The sequence below is a fragment of the Pyrus communis genome, chromosome 14, assembly GCF_963583255.1.
Source record: "Pyrus communis chromosome 14, drPyrComm1.1, whole genome shotgun sequence".
NCBI lineage: Eukaryota > Viridiplantae > Streptophyta > Magnoliopsida > Rosales > Rosaceae > Pyrus > Pyrus communis.
In genome coordinates, this window is record NC_084816.1 from 22,111,174 (window position 1) to 22,134,510 (window position 23,337).

Genomic DNA, 23,337 nt, shown 5'->3' on the forward strand with positions numbered 1-23,337 from the left:
GGTCCTTTTTACATCTCAAACACATGAACAAATTTTATATAATTAGTGGGGGAGACATCCTGTGAACTGTGTAGATCAATGTTATGTTTGAAAACACAAAAATTCTTGCAGAGGGGCCCCTCTGAATATATAAAGCGACACTCTTCCAATGATTTTCGTAAGAAATATAATGTTTGGTCGCATGGAAAATGTCGGTGATGGCAGCCTTTCATAGGTGAAAATTGCATCCTTGGTTTGTGTGAACTGTGATCGCCTTGACAATGCGATGGCACAGTGGTGACGGAATTGGATTCTTTCTAGTCCCACACTCATGTGATATGGCCTCTACTCATGTGACAATTATTAATGAAATTCATCAAATTATTTTTTAAAGTCGTGTAATATAGCTCACGGGCTTCGGTGGTGCCATATTTGTCATGTGAATTCTTCGTGTTTGACATAAAAGAAAATTATCATATGATTAGGTTCAGAAAAAGCTTAGGAAAAGGTATTCAAAACGATTACAATAATTTAAGAAATGTGGAATTGCGTTTCGAACTCAGAACGCATGGGTAGAACTCAACATGCTATTCATTAAGATATTAGACCACATACTCGGAAAAACCTAGCCTGATTTTACCAAAGCTTATATTTTTTGCAATAACAATAATATATTATACAAATTAGCGGGGATTTGTGTTGAGTCATAGTAAATAGAAATCCAAACTCTTAATGTTTTTTTCTAAAATTTGGAAAGGATTAACATGCTTATTATATGAATTATGAATAATGATTATCGTTTAACTTTCTCTCAAGTACACATATACAAGTGGAATCGTGGATTGTCTACCATCGATGAATCCATATGTAAATTTTCTTGCCATGTATAAGGAGATTGTGTACCTAAATTGTTAACCAAAGCCAGACATAAGTTCTAACTAATCGTTTTACTCTTATAGTTTAGCAATATAATAACATGGTAAATTGTCTGATAAGAAAACACTAAAATATTGATAACTTTTATTTTGTAGATTTAACAGGCCTGACTTCTTGAAAAGATTTAGAGGGAAAAACATCATGTTTGTTGGAGATTCATTAAGCCGAAATCAATGGCAGTCCCTAACATGCATGCTTCATTCGGCTATGCCAACTGCGAAGTATAATGTGACAAGAGTAGACGATGTATCTATCTTCAAATTTACGGTATGTTAAACTTGCACTTTGTTTTTGTTATTATTTCATCTTTGCTAGGTGAATAAATCTGTTGCCAAATGGTATACATATTTTGTTGCAAGACTTTGAATCCAAATCATTAATTAGTAAGTTGTTCAAAATGTAATCGAAATTGACAATTTGGCAACATAACATAAAAAAACAATGATAGAAAAATGTGTATGAGTAATGCTATTTGAGTTCCACATATAATTGGTATGTTCCAACTCTATTTAAAGAGTTCGGCAACAATGTAGTTTTGTATCTAAATAGCATAATTAAAATTGTATTAGCACTTTATATCTAATTATCAACTTAATTTCCATATGGTTCAATATCTTAGGCTTGGTTTCAAATCCTCCCCCTCCTTTTAATAATAATGAACTTTTCAAAAAATTACCAACTTAATCCATCAAATGAAATCACATCAATTTGGTATCGGTGAATGCAATGCATCCATCATATACAATATTTTAGACTTGGTTAAGGTCCATCCCTATTGCTCCATTTTCTTTTTCGAACTATTGGTCCATGACAAATTTCACCTTTCAATTCCCTGCTTGGACAATATTTGACATAGACCTTTGTCCCGGCTCTACCAAACAAGAAGCATGTGGTCCTCTCTCTGATTTTTATTTTTCTTGCGGTAAATGGCATGGTGAAAAATACAATCAAATTACTGCAGGATTATGAAGTTAGAGTGATGCTAGACCGCAATGTGTATCTAGTAGATATTGTAAAAGAAAAGATTGGCAGGGTCTTGAAGCTTGATTCAACAGTGGGAGGCAAGTTATGGAAGGATATTGACATGCTCATCTTCAACACTTGGCATTGGTGGAATCGGAGAGGACCCTCTCAACCGTAAATCCTACAACTATATTTACTATAATATTTAATTTTCTTTTGATTTATTTATTTATTTTTTAACAATCGATATTATATGCATTAAAGGAAAAATGGTGAGCTCAACCTCACAATGGGCTAACAATAATATGATTCAAATTCGTGACAAGAATCGAATTTAAGACCGCTCACTTATAAGTAAAGAATAATATCACTAGACTTTAATACTAAGTGGATCTTTTGATTTAATTTTAACTGGGGTTAAAAAGCAAAAACCAAATTAATTAATTATTAATTTTGCAGATGGGATTATGTTGAAGTAGGAGGCCAGATAAGCAAAGACATTGACCGCATGCTTGCTTTTGAGAAGGCACTTATTACTTGGGTTGGATGGGTTGATTCAAACATTGATCCTTCAAAGTCCAGGGTTTTCTTCCAAGGAATATCTCCTTCTCATTACAAGTACGTTCCTTATCTAATATAACTAAGGGGCAGTTCTGTGACATTATTTTTTTACATAATTTTTTACATATGTTTTTGTGGTGCATTTCGTGATATATTTTAATGATCCGAACCGTTTATCTTTTAGAATATCATTTATAGATCATCTTCCAAAAAATTAGACAAATTCAAAATCATTAAGATATTCATTTGTAGTAAGAAAATAGACGAATACGGTTCCACAAAGAAACCCTAGATCCTATGGTCATATGATTTTATATTTGGGTGATTTTTGGTAGACATGATCTATGAGGGAAGATCTAAAATATAACAGTTGAAATCGTTAAAACACATTAGAAAATGGGCCCCACTAAGCCTTGTGTCAAAAGTTGCATAAAAAAAATAGTGTCACAAATTCATCCCCTATAACTAATCTAAGATAATAATCGTTAAATTTTAAATTAAAACGGAATTGTTATTAGCACTTTAAGAAATCTATCTTATACTCACAACGCCCTTCATAGTGCAATTTCTCCACTATATTCTCATTAAAGAGGAGTGTACGTATAAGTTAGAACAAATTGAAGTGTAATTAAAAGTTATGTGAATTAAAATTCAACGTTTTGGTGACATACACATTAGTTTTAATTTTTTTTATTAGACGTGGTCGTGTGTGGATGTCAATCAAGAATATATACAAAAGTAAAATTTAATACATATGGTATATCAACGACTAATAATCATCCAAATATATGTGAAAACAATTGTCATTATAATTTTTTATTAAGTTGTTGTGGAGAATTGTTTATGAAGTTTGTTCCAGTGACATCAATCATAAGTCTCTAACTTTCTTTTCTTAATTTTGCTTTTAGTGGCAGTGAATGGCAAGAACCAAGGGCAAGAAGTTGTGTAGGGCAAAAGGAGCCTTTGCTTGGGTCGACCTATCCAGGAGGTTTGCCACCAGTTCTAAGTGTGCTGAAGAATGTGTTGAGCACAATCAAAAAGCCAGTGACATTGCTAGATATAACAAACCTCTCACTCCTGCGTAAAGATGGACATCCTTCAATTTATGGGTTGGGAGGCCGCGCCGGAATGGACTGTAGTCATTGGTGTCTTTGTGGAGTCCCAGATACTTGGAATGAGATTCTCTACAATTTTATTCTTTGAAACGTTCATGATTGAAACTATCAAATCGATGGCGTCTTGTGCCATTGAAATAAAGACATGTAGATAAAATTTTACATGTTCTCATTTTTTTAACATGAAATGAATTCACGTAACAGTGTACCTGTCCCTTATCTTGATATAAAAGAAACGTTAATAGTTGACATTAAAGTATGAACTGCTGAACAAAAAAGCACCAGAGACTGCTACACTCATTAATTTGGAATTTGGTGAGATGTAGACCCCCGTGGGCGGTGGGCCACTTTATTTGAATCCTCCGTAGGGTTTCTTGTTCAAGTATCTACTATCTAGCCGTTAGTTTAGCAAGAAAAAGTTGTTATAACAATCATATAGTTCTATGTCCAAAAAAAAAAAAAACAAACAAACAATCGTATAGTTCAAACCAAAATAATTGCAATTACCATGGAACTGGAACTTAGAGCTTTGCTTGATCGGATATGGATCTTGGAACCTGTTTTACTTCCTTTTATGTTTACTTCTTGGAATGAGCATCTTCTTCGAATCCTCTAATCACGTCATTTCATCATACATCGTGCAGCCAATTTTCATCAGGTACTATTTATAGTCAATTTCAAATAAAAAAATTTACAATGATTTCTGACCGCACGATGTACGATGAACCACTACTACAAAATAGAGCTTTCATGACACTTACCAAATTTTTTAATGACATTTTTTTATTAAAAACGTTATTAAAATAAATTGATGACGCAACTAAAAAAACCAACGGGAATGATTTATAAAAAAGAAGAGCGTCGCGTGAATTCCTCAAAACTTCCTTAGCCCTCACGACTCATTCACTCCACTACCCAACCCACTCCCAGCCAACTCCCAGATAGAGAATGAAATATCAACGCTCTCTTTCTCCTCAAGACGGAAGACTCACTGTCTTTCTATCTCTCCCTCTATTTCTCTCTCTCTGGGACGCCCACAGTCTTCATCACACAGTCTTCATCGCGAGTACTCACTGTCTTTCTATCTCTCCCTCTCTTTCTCTCTCTCTGGGACGCCCACAGTCTTCATCAACCAGATTGATTGTTTTCCCCAAATTTCACTCAAAACCTAATTGTGTATGGTAAGTTTGTTGGAATCGTTATGGGTTTTCTAGAAAATAATTTCTATATTAATCTCTTTTGTGAAGTTGTATTGATTAGTCCGAGCTATGTGGCTGGACAGATTTTAGTTTAGCCTTGACATTTGCTAAAGTAGTTGTTGTACAAATTGTAGTTTAGCCTTGTCATTTGCTATGTTGGATAACGAGATTGATCATTGTTTTTTTTTTTTTTTTTTTTTTTTTTTTAACTTTGTGATCCCCTTAATACCAATTCTGAATTATATTAACTATTACTTTTATCCTTTAAAAAAAAAAAAAAATCTTTAGATTGTGTGTTCTTGTGGGAGTTGGTGTTTATAGCACACCACATGTTTGATAAAACTCCTCATAAGCTCTGCTTCTGTTTTTTATCTTTAGCCTGCAACAGTTTATATATTGTGCCCTCATGCAATCTCGTTATATGTTTTATTCTAATATCAATCAATATAACTGTTTTAGAAGAACAATCTTGATGGATTGTTTGGATTTGTAGATCCTGGCAGAATCCCTCAAAAGGCCGGCAGAAAGGAACAAAGATCAAATGCAATGGCTCTTAGATTACAGAACTGCAAAAAAGGACAATTAATTTTTGCTCCGTATAACAAAGGGTTATTAGTACTATGTGTTTGAATTTTTTTGTTCCTAACAAATCAGCAGTTGACCATTGTGTAATAAAGAATGCAATTATTTATGTTTTGTAGGTTTCATTGGTTGTTGGATATTATTGACCCCTACGAGGAATTAGTGTATTATATGGACTCACTTAATTGGATACAGATAGATCTTGGAATGAAGGACATTGTTGAACTGTAAGTATTTGGATATACGTTTGTCCTTATTTCATGCATTTCAAGATTTGAATATATTCATGTGTTCTTATCCTCTATGTGCAGATCACTGAAGATGTTTAAAGCTCAAAAGGGAATAAAGGGTTGAAAAATATCAATTGGAAAGTAGTAAAGGTGAGGAACATTGTGTTTTGACTTTAAATTAATCTGACTAACTTACATTTTATACTTTGTTATTTGTATATGCAGTGCCCTTTGCAAGAAGGAACTGTAGAATGTGGATATTATGTGATGAAATACATGAAGGAAATCATTGATGATCCGAACTGCTCAATTATTACCAAGGTTAGTACTACTATTACAAAGAGCACTTAAGCGGGTGTATTCGCTACTATCTTATTAGTATTAGTTCTTTGTGTGTAATTTATAGTTTAGGCAAATTAATTTACAACTAACGATGGTTTTTACTCAAATCATTGGCAACTCATGAAGGAAATCGGCATAACTATACTAAATTACTTGAATGTTCACATTATTGATGATGAGATGGATTGTTGTTAGCGTGATTTGTAGTGTTTAATTAAAGTTAATTACAATAGAAATTGGAACTTTTGAATCTTCCAAAAGATGCCCAATTGGATTTTAGCTCATCAAAACCATCATGGGTATTCGTGTATTGAGTTGATTCAAGTCATCAATGGGTTTGTTTTTGTTTTCCTTGTCTGGATTCAGATTCTAATTCTTGATTTATTTTTTGTCTTCAATAAAATTGTAATGCTAATCTTATTTTTTGTCTTCAATAAAATTGTAATGCTAATCTATCTTTAGTTTGCGTTTGAATGTGATAAATAAATAGGTTCAGATCTGATTTTGTTAAGCCATTTTGTGTTTGAGCTTGGTGTTATTTACCATCAAGATGAGGCCTTTAAAGTTTAAATCTTTTGCTGGACCGCTTGACGTTTTATTAGCTCTATACCGAGTGAAAAAAAAAAACACATTAGCGAAAAATACGAGTAGAGAACCCTTGTTCTTTCTGGGCTAGTTGATGCTAATTGACCACATCCTTATTAGTTAAATGATTGAAATTAGTTTTTGTCGTGACATGTTCTCTTTTGGTTGTGATTTGTTGCAGTTCAAAGAAAAAGCTACATACACTCAACAGGAAATTGATGCATTAAGAATAGAGTGGGCTGAGTATGTTGATGACTTCATCCCAATAGATGAAACACTAGATTAGCTAGTTTGTGAAATTTAAATTAAGTGAACTAGTTTTAGTTTAGTAGGAAACTCTACACATTATATTGTCTTTTGTAATACTTTGGTAGTGGATGAATTACAAATTTATGAAGCAATATTGTTTAATTTGAGGTAAATATCTTGCTTCTTGGATGAATTATGTAAGTCTTCTTATATATGCCATCATACATATTTTAGGACATGTATTGAATCATTTATGACACGCTTTGTGTGTCATGGGTAATATTCAATGACGCTGCAGTGCTATAGTACATGATGCTATACATATGTCATGTTTACTATACCATGACGCTCATTCCTCTATTTATGACATATGTTCTACATCTCAAATTGAAATAGATGACATGCTTTTTTAATTCAATGACGCTTGTTATGTGTCTCTAAAAGCTATGCATGACATTGTGCGTGTGTCATGATTAGTATACCATGACACTCATTCCTATGTTTATGACACTTATTTCATGTCTTAAATGGTAATAGATGACACAAGTTCTTAATTCAATGACGCTTGTTAGGCGTCCTTAAAAGTAATACATGACACTCTTTCAACGTCATAAAAAATATCTTTAATGACACCCACAAAGATGACGCTAAACCCTTGCGTCATTAAACTTTTAACATGACCCATAAAATGTGTCATGTATGTAAAAATTTGTAGTAGTGAACGGATGTGATTAGATGATCTTCGGGATCCTCATTCTACTTCTTGGCCCATTGTATCCTATTAGGACAATACTTTCTCTCATTTCCGCGGCGGAGGAAAGTTTTTATTTTCTATTAATGTGATATCATTTCACTGCATAATACTATATGAGAATCATTGACTCTTTTTATCATCATTTAAATATTGTGTCTAGAAAAAATTGTTGAATTTGGGGGCAGCTTATTAATCCATATTGTGTCTTAACAAATCAATGATTACAGTAACAAGTAGCATCATTATGATGAATCGTCAATTCCTTTTATTCATATGAATAATTAAACGGTCGAATTTTGATCTTAACATTTATACAATGAAATGATGTCACCTTCTATCATGAATTTTTGTTGCTCATCCTATTTCCAAATAATAGAAAATTTAAGCGGTTAAGACATTTACTTTCACACTCAAGATTTTAAATTCGAATCCCCCTCTATCAATATTGCTTGTATTGAAAATAAAAAATAAAAGCTCTAATTAGCTATGAGTCTAATTCCCGATGTGAAACCTTCTAAAAGCCACATCATGGCCAAAGTACAACAACGTATCATGACCACTTCATTATTCAGAATCCAGAACGAGACATTCCATACTTCCACCAAGAAGGTCAGAAAAGGCATTCTTAATTTCTTTTTAACCAAAGTAATGACTCTGGAACATGTTATCGATACCTTTTTACCACCAACAAAACGCACTGACATGTTGTACATTCTTTTTTTGACAATATCGATACACATCTGCCATGCACAGAGTTTTTCTGATGAAACGTGTTGTGACACTGATTGCAAATTTTTGTCAATTACATAAGAGCAAATGAAACCTATGAAAGCTTCCGGCCAGATTCCAATACCAGACTGGAAGCAAACAACCAAGACTGATGTTGAAAAATCTTTTCAACCGAGGAAGCTCATATTCAAGCTCTAGTGATGCAGCGTAAATTTGAGGTATGCCCGCACCATTTTGGAACACTCTGCTCTTTGCTCTAGTACCACCTTCAAGCACACTGTCGGCTGCAGCCCTTCAATGTGTTCAATCGTTTTTATGTTCAGAACTTGGGTTCCTGATTGTAAACCGGCAATGAGAGGAGTGGTTTTGAGAAATGTTTCAGTGAAGTGAATTGGCCCGCACGGATAGCTTGAGCTAGCAGTGACACTGCCGTCTGCTGACAAGAACTCGGCCATTAACTTGGGGCACAAGAAACTGTAAACTAAGTCACAAAAATGATATTTCAATTAGGTATGTAGAATTTACTTAGCTGATAAATTTACCGATGGCGGCTTTGATTTGTCGTAGAGTAAAATAACTAGTTTTTTGTTCCAGCCCACGACGCAGTTCAGACACAAGAATTTTAGAAAATAACATACAATGAGGCATGTGAAAACTTTATATGCAGAGATTATCCTCACCTTCATCTTCGTCTTTAGCCCCTAAGTAACCAGCCATTCGGAGGACTACTAAAACCAATGCGACAGACTCAAATGCTGCTACTACAATACCGGCAATAGAACCGGCAGATAGCCCCCAGTATCAACCTTAAAATATGACAAGTGAAAGTTCTAAGGAATTTAAGATGTGTGCAAGAAAGAAAATCAGAAATCCAACAACGCGGGCAAAACTTACTTGGTGTCATAGTAAGTGCAGATATAAGTGGTCCATAGACACCTCGGTTAGGAATGGAAGTATAATTGGATCACTAGTGTGCTACATGAACAGTAATATTGTCAAACTCTATGACAATGTGTGCTATAAGGTCATCTCCAACTAAAAGGGCTAAACATAGCCCTATCTAGAATTATAGTCCTGCAAAAAATTATTTTTAAATGAACGTGTCAAATTATATTTATATACTATCTCCAACCAAGGCTAAACGTAGCCCCTCAATAATTTATTGTTTTTAAGTTGTTAACTTATTGGGTAATTAAATTAAACTACCATATTAAAATAAGCCTCCGTTTTTTATTTATTATCCAGACATATTTTTAGTGACATTTGTCTCTAAATGAACAAGTCTTCGGATTTCTTATCTTTATATAATCTCAATAATTTTTTGGATTGGATTTTGAGTAACATGTTTTGCTAAATGAGTAACTCTCCACAATTTAATTGAAATACAACTCAATTGAAATACGAGAACGTAAATATTAAATCTACAACAACTTAAATATTAAAGACTACAAAATATTATAAGAAAAAAAAAATTAGAATTTAAAATTTATCTTTTAGATTTCATCTGAAAAAAAAAATTAAATAAAATAAAATCAAACAGCTAGATGACATCAATTAGTCATTGTTGCTGATATCAGCACATTGAAGGGTGACAGGTGGGCCCCAACAAACGGCTGAAAGGATGGTTGGAAATAGCCAGATAGCCAAAAGGCCATCATTCAGACTGATGAATTCCACACGTTTTTAACCCAACCTTTCATTGGAGTTGGATTTTTTTTTACCAAAACGGGATTAAAAATTGCCTATGGTTACCATTATCTTTCCAAATGATTCCCTCACCATATCGTTGCCCTCCTTATTGGATTGAAGCCAATGCGGAGCAACATGGACGAAAGCTTGTCTATATCTACCGGTAAATTAATACCTGCATGTCCAAAGTCCGCGGGAATAACATCATCGATGATACTCTTCCAGTAACAGTGAGGAGTTCATACTGTAAGAATAATCTAAAATATATTGATTGAGAATTTGAGACGAAGGTTTTGTGCATAAACATAAATATATAGATTACTGATTGAGCATCCCACATTTTGTTAATTTCAGCTTCTGTTCAATCTAAAACATGGCGAAGGAGGTCCCTCTAATTTACGTACAGATGAGGGGATCTGGTTGACATCCTAAAATTTACAATTAGCTTGACAAGGAACCACAGGCGATTACCGAGTCTCATGTGATGTATTGACATGAAAATATAGATTAGGTTCACTGCCCAGACCAGCTTTAGGTGTGTCTGACATCATTTTAACAGCACCGGATAGGCCAATAGCTTATCCATCAACCTTGCATCACAAGATTACACCATAAGTCGGTACATTGCTGCGTACTGTTAGTGAAATAGACATGGAGAAATGCAGGAAATGTAGCAGAAACATACCATCGGAAAATTAACTACTCAGCACGAATTAGTCTGGCTGAAGGGATTGGTCTAGCAGAATGGCTTGACAATGAATTGTCATCTGATAGAAAAGAGTTATCAATAATTATTGCAATAAGATTACTGCTAAGTATAGGTCATAACGAAAGACAAACGTAAAACTCAAACTGTAATTCACATGCCTTTTAATTCCACCCTCAACCAATCTTGTGTGCATACCAAAGCCTCTCGAATGTCAGGATTCAGTGAGCTTCGACATTCATCAAGCAGTCTACCGCCAGCGTTGAATGCTGATTCTGGTGCAACAGTTGACATAGGAGTTCCTAGAACGTCACGTGCCATCATGGACAAAATAGGGTACCTTGGTGTGTGGACCTTCCACCAATTTAATATCTTAAAATCACAATTGCGTGGAAAAACTGGTTCCTCTAGATACTCGTCCAAGTCTGATATCATGTTTTGGCTCTGAGAGGTCTCGTAGAGAAATTTGTCAAATCCCTTCAATCGATCCCTACTATCAGTGCTGGTACTCGGTAAGCTGCTGCCTGGCAAAGCTGAACCTTGATTAACCATTGTTGAGCAAATTGAATAAGCATCAAAAAGTTCCTTGAGGCCATCGGAAACTTCCTTAATCCTATCCAGAGCAGTACTACCGTATATTTGGGAGTAGTAATACTCCACCAACTTCATTTTGAATCGGGGATCCAAGATCGCTGCCACTGCCAAAGCCAAACTGCACTTGCTCCAGTACTTATCAAACTTAGCCTTCATCTTTAATGCTATAGAACTAAGAAATTCATCTTGGCTCTTGCACCATTCAATTAATTGGATGTGAACATCACAAATCTCAGGAAAATATATACTTGCAGTTGGACATTTGTTGCCACAAAAGACATTGGTGATTTCAACAAGAAGTTTCAAATAAACTGTAACAAATCTCGTCCGTTCCCATTCTGTGTCTGTTAAAGCTGATTCATACGAAGGGTCATGCTCTTGCAGGAAAGAAAATGCACCCCTGTATTCCAAGGCTGTTTCAAGCATAAGATACGTTGACTTCCATCGAACTGGGAAATCAAGAATTAATCTCCTCTGACTATTGATTCCAACTTGCTGAACAATTTCATTGAACTTCCCTTGTGTCACTTGTGAACTTCTTACGTGTTTGAAACTTCCTCGAATATTTTGTATCACCTCTGTCATTGCTTCTAAAACATCCTGCACAACTGAATTTAGAAGATGTGCAGCAGAGCGAATATCAAATAACTGACCATGGACCAAGAGAGGCCTGTTTTGGGAGATCCGGTCTTTGATTCTTAGAACAATGTCATCATCGCTGGAACAATCATCAAATGTCAAGGAAAGCAACTTACTGTCAATGTCCCAGTCCATCAGACATTTGATAACTACTTCTGAAAGCAAGTCCTCCGTATGAGTAGAATCCAGTGTGACAAAATTCAGAATTTTCTTTTGTAGTTTCCAGTCCTCATCAATACAGTGTGCCGTCAAACACAGGTACTCAACGTTTTCTGGAGAATACCACATTTCAACAGAAAGGTTAATTCTGCCGTGCGAACTGTTAAGCATCTCATACACTTGATGTTTTTCCTTCCTATAAATTTCCATACAAAACTGTTCAACATCATTATTTGGCACAACCTCAAATGATGGCTGAAGGTTCTTCACAAAAACTTTGAATCCAACATCATCAACCATGGTGAACGGGTAACCATGCAATATAATCATACGAGCAAGATCATAACGACTACGGTCGTGATCAAACTTTCCGCTTGCAATGGTAACTAGTTCATCCTTTTTCGGATCCTGATCGAACTTTATAATTCCTGGCTGAATATAATCATCTTTTCTCTGTGTTTCATCACCATTAATACTATCTATGCCAACGATATTATCTTTTTTCCTTCTCTTCGCTGAAAGTAGTTGTGATACATCAAAGTTCGATCGTTTCAGATATCGCATTAAATGGTTTCTCAGATGGGTGGTCCCACTATTACTTGATCCACTGAGCTTCTTGCGACAATGTACACAAACAGCATGACATATTTCAGCCTTTCTCACCCTTTCAAAATGATTCCAGACAATAGATGTCAACCTCTTTGGTTTCTTAGCAGACTCAACTGGTATTATTTCCATCACATAGGCATGAAATCAACCAAACTCTGCAAAACATAAGAGATATAACGACTAAATCAGATAATACTACATCAATTATAGGATCCACACATGGCACAACAAAAAAATAATTGATAACACTTTTTCTCATATCAGTTGGAGCTTCTTCCCACCTTCAAATTTGATTGCATGACATTTCATTTAAGAAATGACATCTCTTTTGAAAATGCTCTTATAAGTCTTTGTAAAGTTTTCCTTTTTACCGATGGGAAAATCTCACCTTCATATTCTTAAAAAAAAAAAAAAAAAAATGAAATGGGCTTCAAAACTTTACATTTTAACCAAAAATCATCTAATAACTTTATTAGATGATAAAATATAACACATGTGTGCCCAACGCGCGTTAAGTTTCATAAATAGTGTAGTACTGTTAAATTTCATAAGAGTGTAGTACCGTTAAATTTCATAAACAGTGTAGTACCATTAAGTTTCATAAACAGTTTAGTACCGTTAAGTTTCATAAACAGTTTAGTATTGTTAAGTTTCATAAATAATGTAGTAAGTTTCATAAACAATATGTGTGAGGACGCGCGGATCATGCTCTTCAGTTTTTTTTTTTATTTTATATAATATTAAAATTATGTCTTTTTCATTAAAATTTAAGTTCTTCTGTCCTTTTTATTAAAGTTTAAAGGTTTTTCATTAAAATTTAAGTTTTTTTCATTAAATAAAGTTATAGCGTGATTTTTTATTAAAATAAACTTAGTCCAAATTCTTTTCACGAAAGTTCCAAAAAAATAAATAAAAGAGTAAGACGGTTAGGTGAGCCGTCCGGTTCCACAATTTAGCCCCTACAGCATGTGACTCAGTTGTGTGAGGGTTTCAATTTTTATTGATGTTAATATACTGGATCCTTTGAGACAGCAATTAATGGAACATTCAAGAAAAAAACGCCAAAGTCTTTTCTAAACTTTATCGTGATAAATCATACAAGTATACAAGGTATAAAGATTAGCCAATTGCTCATCAGAAACAACTATGACAGAAGCAAGAAAAGCCATAAAGAAACAATAATAATACTCAAGTTACCGACTACTTATTTCAATGTTTAGATATCAACTAATACGGAGAAATGGTCACATAGTACCACGATTTAGTGGTATTTCTCTTTATTTGTAAGTAAGAGATTTTAGGTTCAACTCTAGTTAAAGGAAAATTTGAACCACATTATTCCTTATCCATTGTGAGGATTAGCCCGATCTCTCACTCCTTTAGTATAGACAATATTGTTTGTTTTAAAAAAACTAAAATAGAGAAATGATAAGGAGATCCTCTCAAAAGTAAAACTCTCTACCACCTCATATTTTTGCACAATGTTTTATAATGTTGGCACTTTAATGTAAGATTTCAATTCTTCAATGTTTCAGTAGTAGTTAGTATATTGTTCCATGGAGCTAAGGTCCAAAATAAGGAAGAAACAGGAGTTTCCACGACTTTATCACCCAGTCAATTATGTTCCACTTAATCCATGTTTCATGGCCACATATCTTTCCGGGGATATTGACGTTAAACTGTAAGGTGACAGAGAATTCATGAAGAGTCCTACTTTTAGAGAGTTCTCTTAGCATTTCTCATATGAAACATGATGTGCTAATTTCTGTGAATAAATTAGTTGATACAATTACAATGGAAAATTTTATATCGAACATTAATCCGTAACTAATGCTCATGTTTATGTGAATTTATGGAAAGGAAAAAAAAAAAAAAAAAAAAACATGAAACTTCGCATTGCTCTATTCAAAATGACCATGAAATGACAACTCCGAAATTCCTAACTTAGGGTTTTAATTAGTATTTATTATTTAGTTGAGAGTTAGGAACTTAAATCGGGTACAATCTTATTACGGAGGATTTTTCTATATAAAATAATTGTTAATTATAAGGTAATGCAAGATTTTTCTTGATAAAATAGGCAACACTTCTAGTGTGCCACTGATAATTTTCCTATTGGTGAATTGATAAGCTTGTCATGGAATGTCATTGCGTAACTAGAAATGTAATATTTGGTATATTGTGAGATAAATTTTGTGACTAATGAGTTCACCAATCTAAGCCTCCCCCATCCTTTGGGTCCGATCTACTTCTTCTTCTTGTAGCAGTTATAATTGTCTGATATTTTCAAAGTCTTTCAACCTCGCAATATAATTTTGTAATTTCTCATTTGTCGGGCTATTAGCCCCTTTGTTTAACCCAAAAAAAAAATAAATAAATGATTATAGTTTCTACATATCTTTTTCTTTTTGAAATTTTTTATTTAAAGCTGTCATTTAATTCCTTTTTTATTTATTCGACCCAAAAGAGATCTGCGTGAAGAGAAAAGGGCATCGTAAACCATTGCCTCGAAGATACACAAATTGCCAACTTTCCATCCTCTCTCTCTCACGTATATACAGACAAGACTTATAAATATAGGAGCTATAAGAGATAAAGAGAAAATAGAGATAACAGTTTGTAGTCCCATTACCATTTCTTTTAAACACCGATCTCTCTCTCTAGAAAATTGCTCATGGATGTCTGGGTTAATAGTAGGTTTTGTATGAGTAGTATAGCTGTTTTCCTCCTTCTTCTTGTTGTTTCTGATTACCAAGTAGTAGTATTAGTAAATGGTGAAAGAATTGGTGAGCCATCGTCATCGTCGTCATTGTCATGTGATTTCTTCAAAGGGAGATGGATTTTGGACCAATCCTACCCGCTCTACAATCCTTCCTCATGCCCCTTCATTGAGCATGAGTTTACCTGCCAAAAGAATGGCCGTCCCGATCAGATTTACACCAAATACAGATGGCAACCACATGACTGTGATTTAGCAAGGTGCACACCAAGCTCTCTCTCTCTCTCTCTCTCTCTCTCTGGCTTCTCTTCTTCTACTTATTATTATTAATGCCTTTCTTTTGTTGCGATTATTAGTGCAAATATTATTGCTTATTATTTTCCTAGTTGTTGGCTTGGCTCATCCTATATATCTCCTGCCTAAGTGCAGTCATGAGATCGGGACCAGCAGTTGTACTCTTTGCCGCCGTAGCTATAGTTTCTGGTGGACCAAAAACTGGGGGTAAATTTTTCATTAATTAGTATATGATGCCATATATACGATGACATTTACATGCATCGTTGGATAGGCCATGTTACATGCATAAGGAAGTTAGATGGGTCATGCTTTAGTTTAGTATAGAAAAAGAAGCTTAGGTTCTTAGATTTTATACGTTTCATGTATTTGAAGTTGTAAGGGTTATGTGTTAATGTTGTTAGTAAGTGAGGTCTGTTGAGTTCTTGTAACAGTTGCTCCTAGTGTCTTTAAATAGTTGTATCATTGAGTGGAAGGTAGTTTTTTTTTTCATGAATCAAAAAATTGAAAGAAAAAAAAAACAAAGAGTTCTCTCGACATTGCTAGATTTAACAGATGTTTTAGTGTTTTATTTGCCTAGTTCCGAGGTTTCTTAGACTAAACAGGGTTTAGTAGTTTTTAGTTCTTAGTAGTCTCCATCTTCTTTCCTCGTGTTTTCATTGCATCAGTATAAAGACTTCCGATTTTATAGGACTAAAACTAAAAACTATTTGAAGATTATTGTAAAAAATGCGGGTTACACAAGTTTAGACTAATTTGTTTTTATGGATTTATATAACTATATGAATTTATAAAGATTAACTAATTTGTCATTCTTCTGTTTATTTTGGAGACATGAATTACACTGTTTACATTTGAAATTCCACATTCCAAATCAATTCTAAGAAAATGACTTGTTTTGATAACATTTTTCGAAATATAAAAAGTAAATTTAGATCTTGACTGTGATCCTTTTTACATCTCAAACAATGAACAAATTTTCTGACCAAAAATAAAAACACATGAACAAATTTTATATAATTCGTGGGGGAGACATCCTGTGAACTGAGTAGATCAATGTTATGTTTAAAAACACAAAAATTCTTGCAGAGGGGCCCCTCTGAATATATAAAGCGACACTATCCCAATGATTTTCGTAAGAAATATAATGTTTGGCCGCATGGAAAATGTCGGTGATGTCCGCCTTTCATAGGTGACAATTGCATCCTTGGTTTGTGTGAACTGTGATCGTCTTGATAATGCGATGGCACAGTGGTGACGGAATTGGATTCTTTCTAGTCCCACAATCATGTGATATGGCCTCTACTCATGTGACAATTATTAATGAAATTCATCAAACTATTTTTTAAAGTCGTGTAATATAGCTCACGGGCTTCGGTGGTGCCATATTTGTCATGCGAGTTCTTCGTGTTTGACATAAAAGAAAATTATCATATGATTAGGTTCAGAAAAAACTTAGGAAAGGGTATTCGAAACTATTACAATAATTTAAGAAATGAGGAATTGAGTTTCAAACTTAGAATGCATGGGTGGAACTCAACATGCTATTCATTAAGATATTAGACCACATACTCGGAAAAACCTAACCTGATTTTACCAAAGCTTATATTTTTTGCAATAACAATAATAGATTATACAAATTAGCGGGGATTGGGTTGAGTCGTTGTAAATAGAAATCCAAACTCTTAATGTTTTTTTCTAAAATTTGGAAAGGATTAACATGCTTATTATATGAATTATGAATAATGATTATCGTTTAACTTTCTCTCAAGTACACATATACAAGTGGAATCGTGGATTGTCCACCATTGATGAATCCGTATGTAAATTTTCTTGCCATGTATAAGGAGATTGTGTACCTAAATTGTTAACCAAAGCCAGAAATAAGTTCTAACTAATCGTTTTAATCTTATAGTTTAGCAATATAACATGGTAAATTATCTAATAAGAAAACACTAAAATATTGATAACTTTTATTTTGTAGATTTAACAGGCTTGACTTCTTCAAAAGATTTAGAGGGAAAAGCATCATGTTTGTTGGAGATTCATTAAGCCAAAATCAATGGCAGTCCCTAACATGCATGCTTCATTTGGCTGTGCCAACTGCAAAGTATAATGTGACAAGAGTAGACAATGTATCTATCTTCGAATTTACGGTACGTTAAACTTGCAATTTGTTTTTGTTATTATTTCATCTTTGCTAGGTGAATAAATCTGTTGCCAAATGGTATACATATTTTGTTGCAAGACTTTGAATCCAAACCATTAATTAGTAAGTTGTTCAAAAGTGTAATTGAAATTGACAATTTGGCAACATAACATAAGAAAACAATGATAGAAAAATGTGTATGAGTAATGCTATTTGAGTTCCACATATAATTGGTATGTTCCAACTCTAATTAAAGAGTTCGGCAACAATGTAGTTTTGTATCTAAATAGCATAATTAAAATTGTATTAGCAATTTATATCTAATTACCAACCTAATTTCCATATGGTTGAATATCTTAGGCTTGGTTTCGAATCCTCCCCCTCCTTTTAATAATAATGAACTTTTCAAAAAATTACCAACTTAATCCATCAAATGAAATCACATCAATTTGGTATCGGTGAATGCAATGCATCCATCATATACAATATTTTAGACTTGGTTAAGGTCCGTCCCTATTGCTCCATTTTCTTTTTCGAACTATTGGTCCATGACAAATTTCACCTTTCAATTCCCTGCTTGGACAATATTTGACATAGACCTTTGTCCCGGCTCTACCAAACAAGAAGCATGTGGTCCTCTCTCTGATTTTTATTTTTCTTGCGGTAAATGGCATGGTGAAAAATACAATCAAATTACTGCAGGATTATGAAGTTAGAGTGATGCTAGACCGCAATGTGTATCTAGTAGATATTGTAAAAGAAAAGTTTGGGAGGGTCTTGAAGCTTGATTCAATAGTGGGAGGCAAGTTATGGAAGGATATTGACATGCTTATCTTCAACACTTGGCATTGGTGGAATCGGAGAGGACCCTCTCAACCGTAAATCCTACAACTATATTTACTATAATATTTAATTTTCTTTTGATTTATTTTTATTTTTTTTTAACAATCGGTATTATATGCATTAAAGAAAAAATGGTGAGTTTAACCTCACAATGGGCTAACAATAATATGATTCAAATTCGTGACAAGAATCGAACTTAAGACATCTCACTTATAAGTAAAAAAAAATATCACTAGACTTTAGTATTAAGTGGTTCTTTTGATTTAATTTTAAATGGGGTTAAAAGGCAAAAACCAAATTAATTAATTATTAATTTTGCAGATGGGATTATGTTGAAGTAGGAGGCCAGATAAGCAAAAGACATTGACCGCATGCTTGCTTTTGAGAAGGCACTTATTACTTGGGCTGGATGGGTTGATTCAAACACTGAGCCTTCAAAGTCCAGGGTTTTCTTCCAAGGAATATCTCCTTCTCATTACAAGTACGTTCCCTATCTAATATAACTAAGGGGCAGTTCTGTGACATTATTTTTTTATATAATTTTTTACATATGTTTTTTTGGGGCATTTCGTAATATATTTTAATGATCCGAACCGTTTATCTTTTAGAATATCATTAATAGATCATCTTCAAAAAAATTAGACAAATTCAAAATCATTAAGATATTTATTTGTAGTAAGAAAATAAACGAATACAGTTCTACAAAGAAACCCTAGATCCAATGGTCATCTGATTTTATATTTGAGTGATTTTTGGTAAACATGATCTATGAGGGAATATCTAAAATAGCTGAAATCGTTAAAACACATTAGAAAGTGGGCCCCACTAAGCCTTGTGTCAAAAGTTGTATAAAAAAATAATGTCATGAATCCATCCCCTATAACTAATCTAAGATAATAATTGTTAAATTTTAAATTAAAACGGAATTGTTATTAGCACTCTATCTTATACTCACAACGCCCTTCATAGTGCAATTTCTCCACTATATTCTCATTAAAGAAGAGTGTACGTAGAAGTTAGAACAACTTATTGAAGTGTAATTAAAAGTTATGTGAAATAAAATTCAACGTTTTGGTGACATACACATTAGCTTTAATTTTTTTTTATTAGATGTCGTCGTGAGTGGATGTCAATCAAGAATATTTACAAAAGTAAAATTTAATACATGGTATATCAACGACTAATAATCATCCAAATATACGTGAAAACAATTGTCATTGTAATTTTTTATTAAGTTGTTGTGGAGAATTGTTTATGAAGTTTGTTCCAGTGACATCAATCATGAGTCTATAACTTTCTTTTCTTAATTTTGATTTTTAGTGGCAGTGAATGGCAAGAACCAAGGGCAAGAAGTTGTGTAGGGCAAAAGGAGCCTTTGCTTGGGTCGACCTATCCAGGAGGTTTGCCACCAGCTCTGAGTGTGCTGAAGAATGTGTTGAGCACAATCAAAAAGCCAGTGACATTGCTAGATATAACAAATCTCTCACTCCTGCGTAAAGATGGACATCCTTCAATTTATGGGTTGGGAGGCCGCACCGGAATGGACTGTACTCATTGGTGTCTTTGTGGAGTCCCAGATACTTGGAATGAGATTCTCTACAATTTAATTCTTTGAAACATTCATGATTGAAACTATCAAAACGATGGCGTCTTGTGCCATTGAAATAAGGACATGTAGATGAAATTTTACATACTCTTATCTTTTTAGCATGAAACGAATTCACGTAACAGTGTACCTGTTCCTTGTCTTGATGTAAAAAAAACCGTTAATAGTTGACATTGAAGTATGAACTGCTGAACAAGAAAGCATCAGAGGCTGCTACACTCATTAATTTGGAATTTGGTGATATATAGAACCCCGTGGGCGGAGGGCCACTTTATTTGAATCCTCCATAGGGTTTCTTGTTCAAGTATCTGGCCGTTAGTTTAGCAAGAAAAATTTGTTATAACAATCATATAGTTCTATGTCCGAAAAAAAAAAATCATATGGTTCAAACCAAAATAATTGCAATTACCATGGAACCGGAACTGAGAGCTTTGCTTGATCGGATGTGGATATTGGAACCTGTTTTACTTCCTTTTATGTTTACTGCTTGGAATGAGGATCCTCTTTGTGAGGATCATGGGGATCCTCTAATCACGTCCTTTTATCGTACATCGTACGACCAATTTTTGTCAGGTGTGGTTTATATTCAATTTCAAATAAAAAAATTTACAATGATTTCTGACCGCACAATATACAATGAAAGGATGTGATTGGAGGATCACCGGGATCCTCACAAAAAGGATCCTCATTCTACTTCTTGGCCCATTGTATCCTATTAGGACAATACTTTCTCTCATTTTCGCGGTGGAGGAAAGTTTTTATTTTCTATTAATGTGATATCATTTCACTGCATAATATGATATGAGAATCATTGACTCTCTTTATCATCATTTAAATATCATCTCTAGAAAAAATTGTTGAATTTGGGGGCAACTTATTAATCCATATTGTGTCTTAACAAATCAATTATTACAGTAACAAGTAGCATTATTATGATGAATCGTCAATTCCTTTGATTCATACGAATAATTAAACAGTCAAATTTTGATCTTAACATTTATACAGTGAAATGATGTTACCTTCTTATCGTGAATTTTTGTCGCTCATCCCAATTCCAAATAATAGAAAATTTAAAAACAAAATAACTCTGCAAAAGATTTGTAATTTAAGTGGTTAAAAACATTTACTTTCACACTGAAAATTCTAAATTCGAATCCCCCTCTATCAATATTGATTGTATTGAAAATAAAAAATAAAAGCTCTAATTGGCCATGAGTCTAATTCCCGATGTGAAACCTTCTAAAAGCCACATCATGGCCAAAGTACAAAAACCTATCATGACCATTCATTATTCAGAATCCAGAACGTGACATTCCATGCATACTTCCACCAAGAAAGTCAGAAAAGGCATTCTTAATTTCTTTTTAACCAAACTAATGACTCCGGAACATGTTATCGATACGTTTTTACCATCAACAAAGCGCACTGACATGTTGTGCAATATTTTTTTATTTTTTTTACAACATCGATACACATCTGCCATGCGCAGAATTTTTCTGCTGAAACGTGTTGTGACATTGATTGCAAATTTTTGTTCAATTACATAAGAGCAAATGAAACCTACGAAAGCTTCCGGCCAGATTCCAATACCAGACTGGAAGCAAACAACCAAGACTGATGTTGAAAAATCTTTTCAACCGAGGAAGCTCAGATTCAAGCTCTAGTGATGGAGCGTAAATTTGAGGTATGCCTGCACCATTTTTGAACACTCTGCTCTTTGCTCTAGTACCACCTTCAAGCACGCTGTCGGCTGCAGCCCTTCAACGTGTTCAATCGTTTTTATGTTCAGAACTTGGGTTCCTGATTGTAAACCGGCAATGAGAGGAGTGGTTTTGAGAAATGTTTCAGTGAAGTGAATTGGCCCGCACGGATAGCTTGAGCTAGCAATGACACTGCCGTCTGCTGACAAGAACTCGACCATTACCTTGGGGCACAAGAAACTGTAAAATAAGTCACAAAAATGATATTTCAATTAGGTATGTAGAATTTACTTGGCTGATAAAGTTACCAGTGGCAGCTTTGATTTGTCGTAGAGTAAAATAACCAGTTTTTTGTTCCAGCCCACGACGCAGTTCAGACACAAGAATTTTAGAAAACAACATCCAATGAGGCATATGAAAACTTTATATGCAGAGATTATCCTCACCTTCATCTTCGTCTTTAGACCTTAAGTAACCAGCCATTCGGAGGACAACCAAAACCAATGCGACAGACACAAATGCGGCAGATAGCCCCCAGTAACTAGTATCGAGAGATTTTTCAATGAGACTGGAACACGGAGTGGTACACCATGTGTCATTATATTAATGATAAAATATATGTGCTAAAAAGTTAATAACTTAAAAAATACAATTTCCCACCACGTATATAAAAACAAGTGGTGTACCACCCATGTTCCCGTCATAATGAAATTTTCTCTTCTTAACCTTAAAATCTGACGAGTGAAAGTTCTCAGGACTTTAAGATGCGTGCAAGTAGAAAGAAAATCAGAAATCCAATAACGCGGGCAAAACTTACTTGGTGTCACAGTAAGTGTAGATATAAGTGGTCCATAGACACCTCGGTTAGGAATGAAAGTATAATTGGATCACTAGTGTGCTACATGAACAGTAACATTGTCGAACTCTATGACAAAGTGTGTTATAAGGTCATCTCCAACCGAAATGGCTAAATATAGCCCTGCAAAAAATTATTTTTAAATGAATAGTGTCAAACTATATGTATATACTATCTCCAACTGGGGCTAAACATAGCTCCTCAATAATTTATTATTTTTAAGTTTGTTTTTAACTTATTAGGTAATTGAATTAAACTATCATATTAAAATAAGCCTCCATTTTTAATTTATTATCTAGATATATTTTGAATACGACTTGTCGCTAAATGAATAAACCTCCGGATTTCTTATTTTTATATAATCTCAATAATTTTTTGGATCGGATTTCGAGTGACACGTGTTACTAAATGAGTAACTCTCCACAATTTAACTGAAATACAACTTAATTGAAATGAGATAACTTAAATATTAAAGACCACAACATATTATAGGAAAAAAAATTACAATTATTTTTTTTTATTTTTTTTTTATTTTTAAGATTTCGTCTGA

General features: G+C 33.9%; 2 protein-coding genes and 1 pseudogene across 2 annotated transcripts; 2 read left to right on the top strand and 1 right to left on the bottom strand.

Moving 5' to 3' along the window:
- The first annotated feature begins 1,056 nt into the window (after window positions 1-1,056).
- LOC137714153 (protein trichome birefringence-like 41) lies at window positions 1,057-3,754 on the top strand. Its single transcript, XM_068453433.1, has 4 exons — window positions 1,057-1,182; window positions 1,877-2,052; window positions 2,338-2,496; window positions 3,348-3,754. The coding sequence occupies exons 1-4, from the start codon at window positions 1,057-1,059 to the stop codon at window positions 3,640-3,642; spliced, it is 756 nt and encodes a 251-aa protein (XP_068309534.1). The 3' UTR covers window positions 3,643-3,754.
- A 6,619-nt stretch (window positions 3,755-10,373) lies between these two features.
- On the bottom strand, window positions 10,374-12,749 carry LOC137714721 (zinc finger BED domain-containing protein RICESLEEPER 1-like). The gene is made up of 3 exons (XM_068453864.1): window positions 10,781-12,749; window positions 10,599-10,680; window positions 10,374-10,503 (listed from the first exon to the last, which is right to left on the bottom strand). The coding sequence occupies exons 1-2, from the start codon at window positions 12,747-12,749 to the stop codon at window positions 10,613-10,615; spliced, it is 2,037 nt and encodes a 678-aa protein (XP_068309965.1). The 3' UTR covers window positions 10,374-10,503; window positions 10,599-10,612.
- Window positions 12,750-15,285: 2,536 nt separating this feature from the next.
- Window positions 15,286-20,240, top strand: LOC137716612 (protein trichome birefringence-like 41; annotated as a pseudogene).
- Window positions 20,241-23,337: the final 3,097 nt, after the last annotated feature.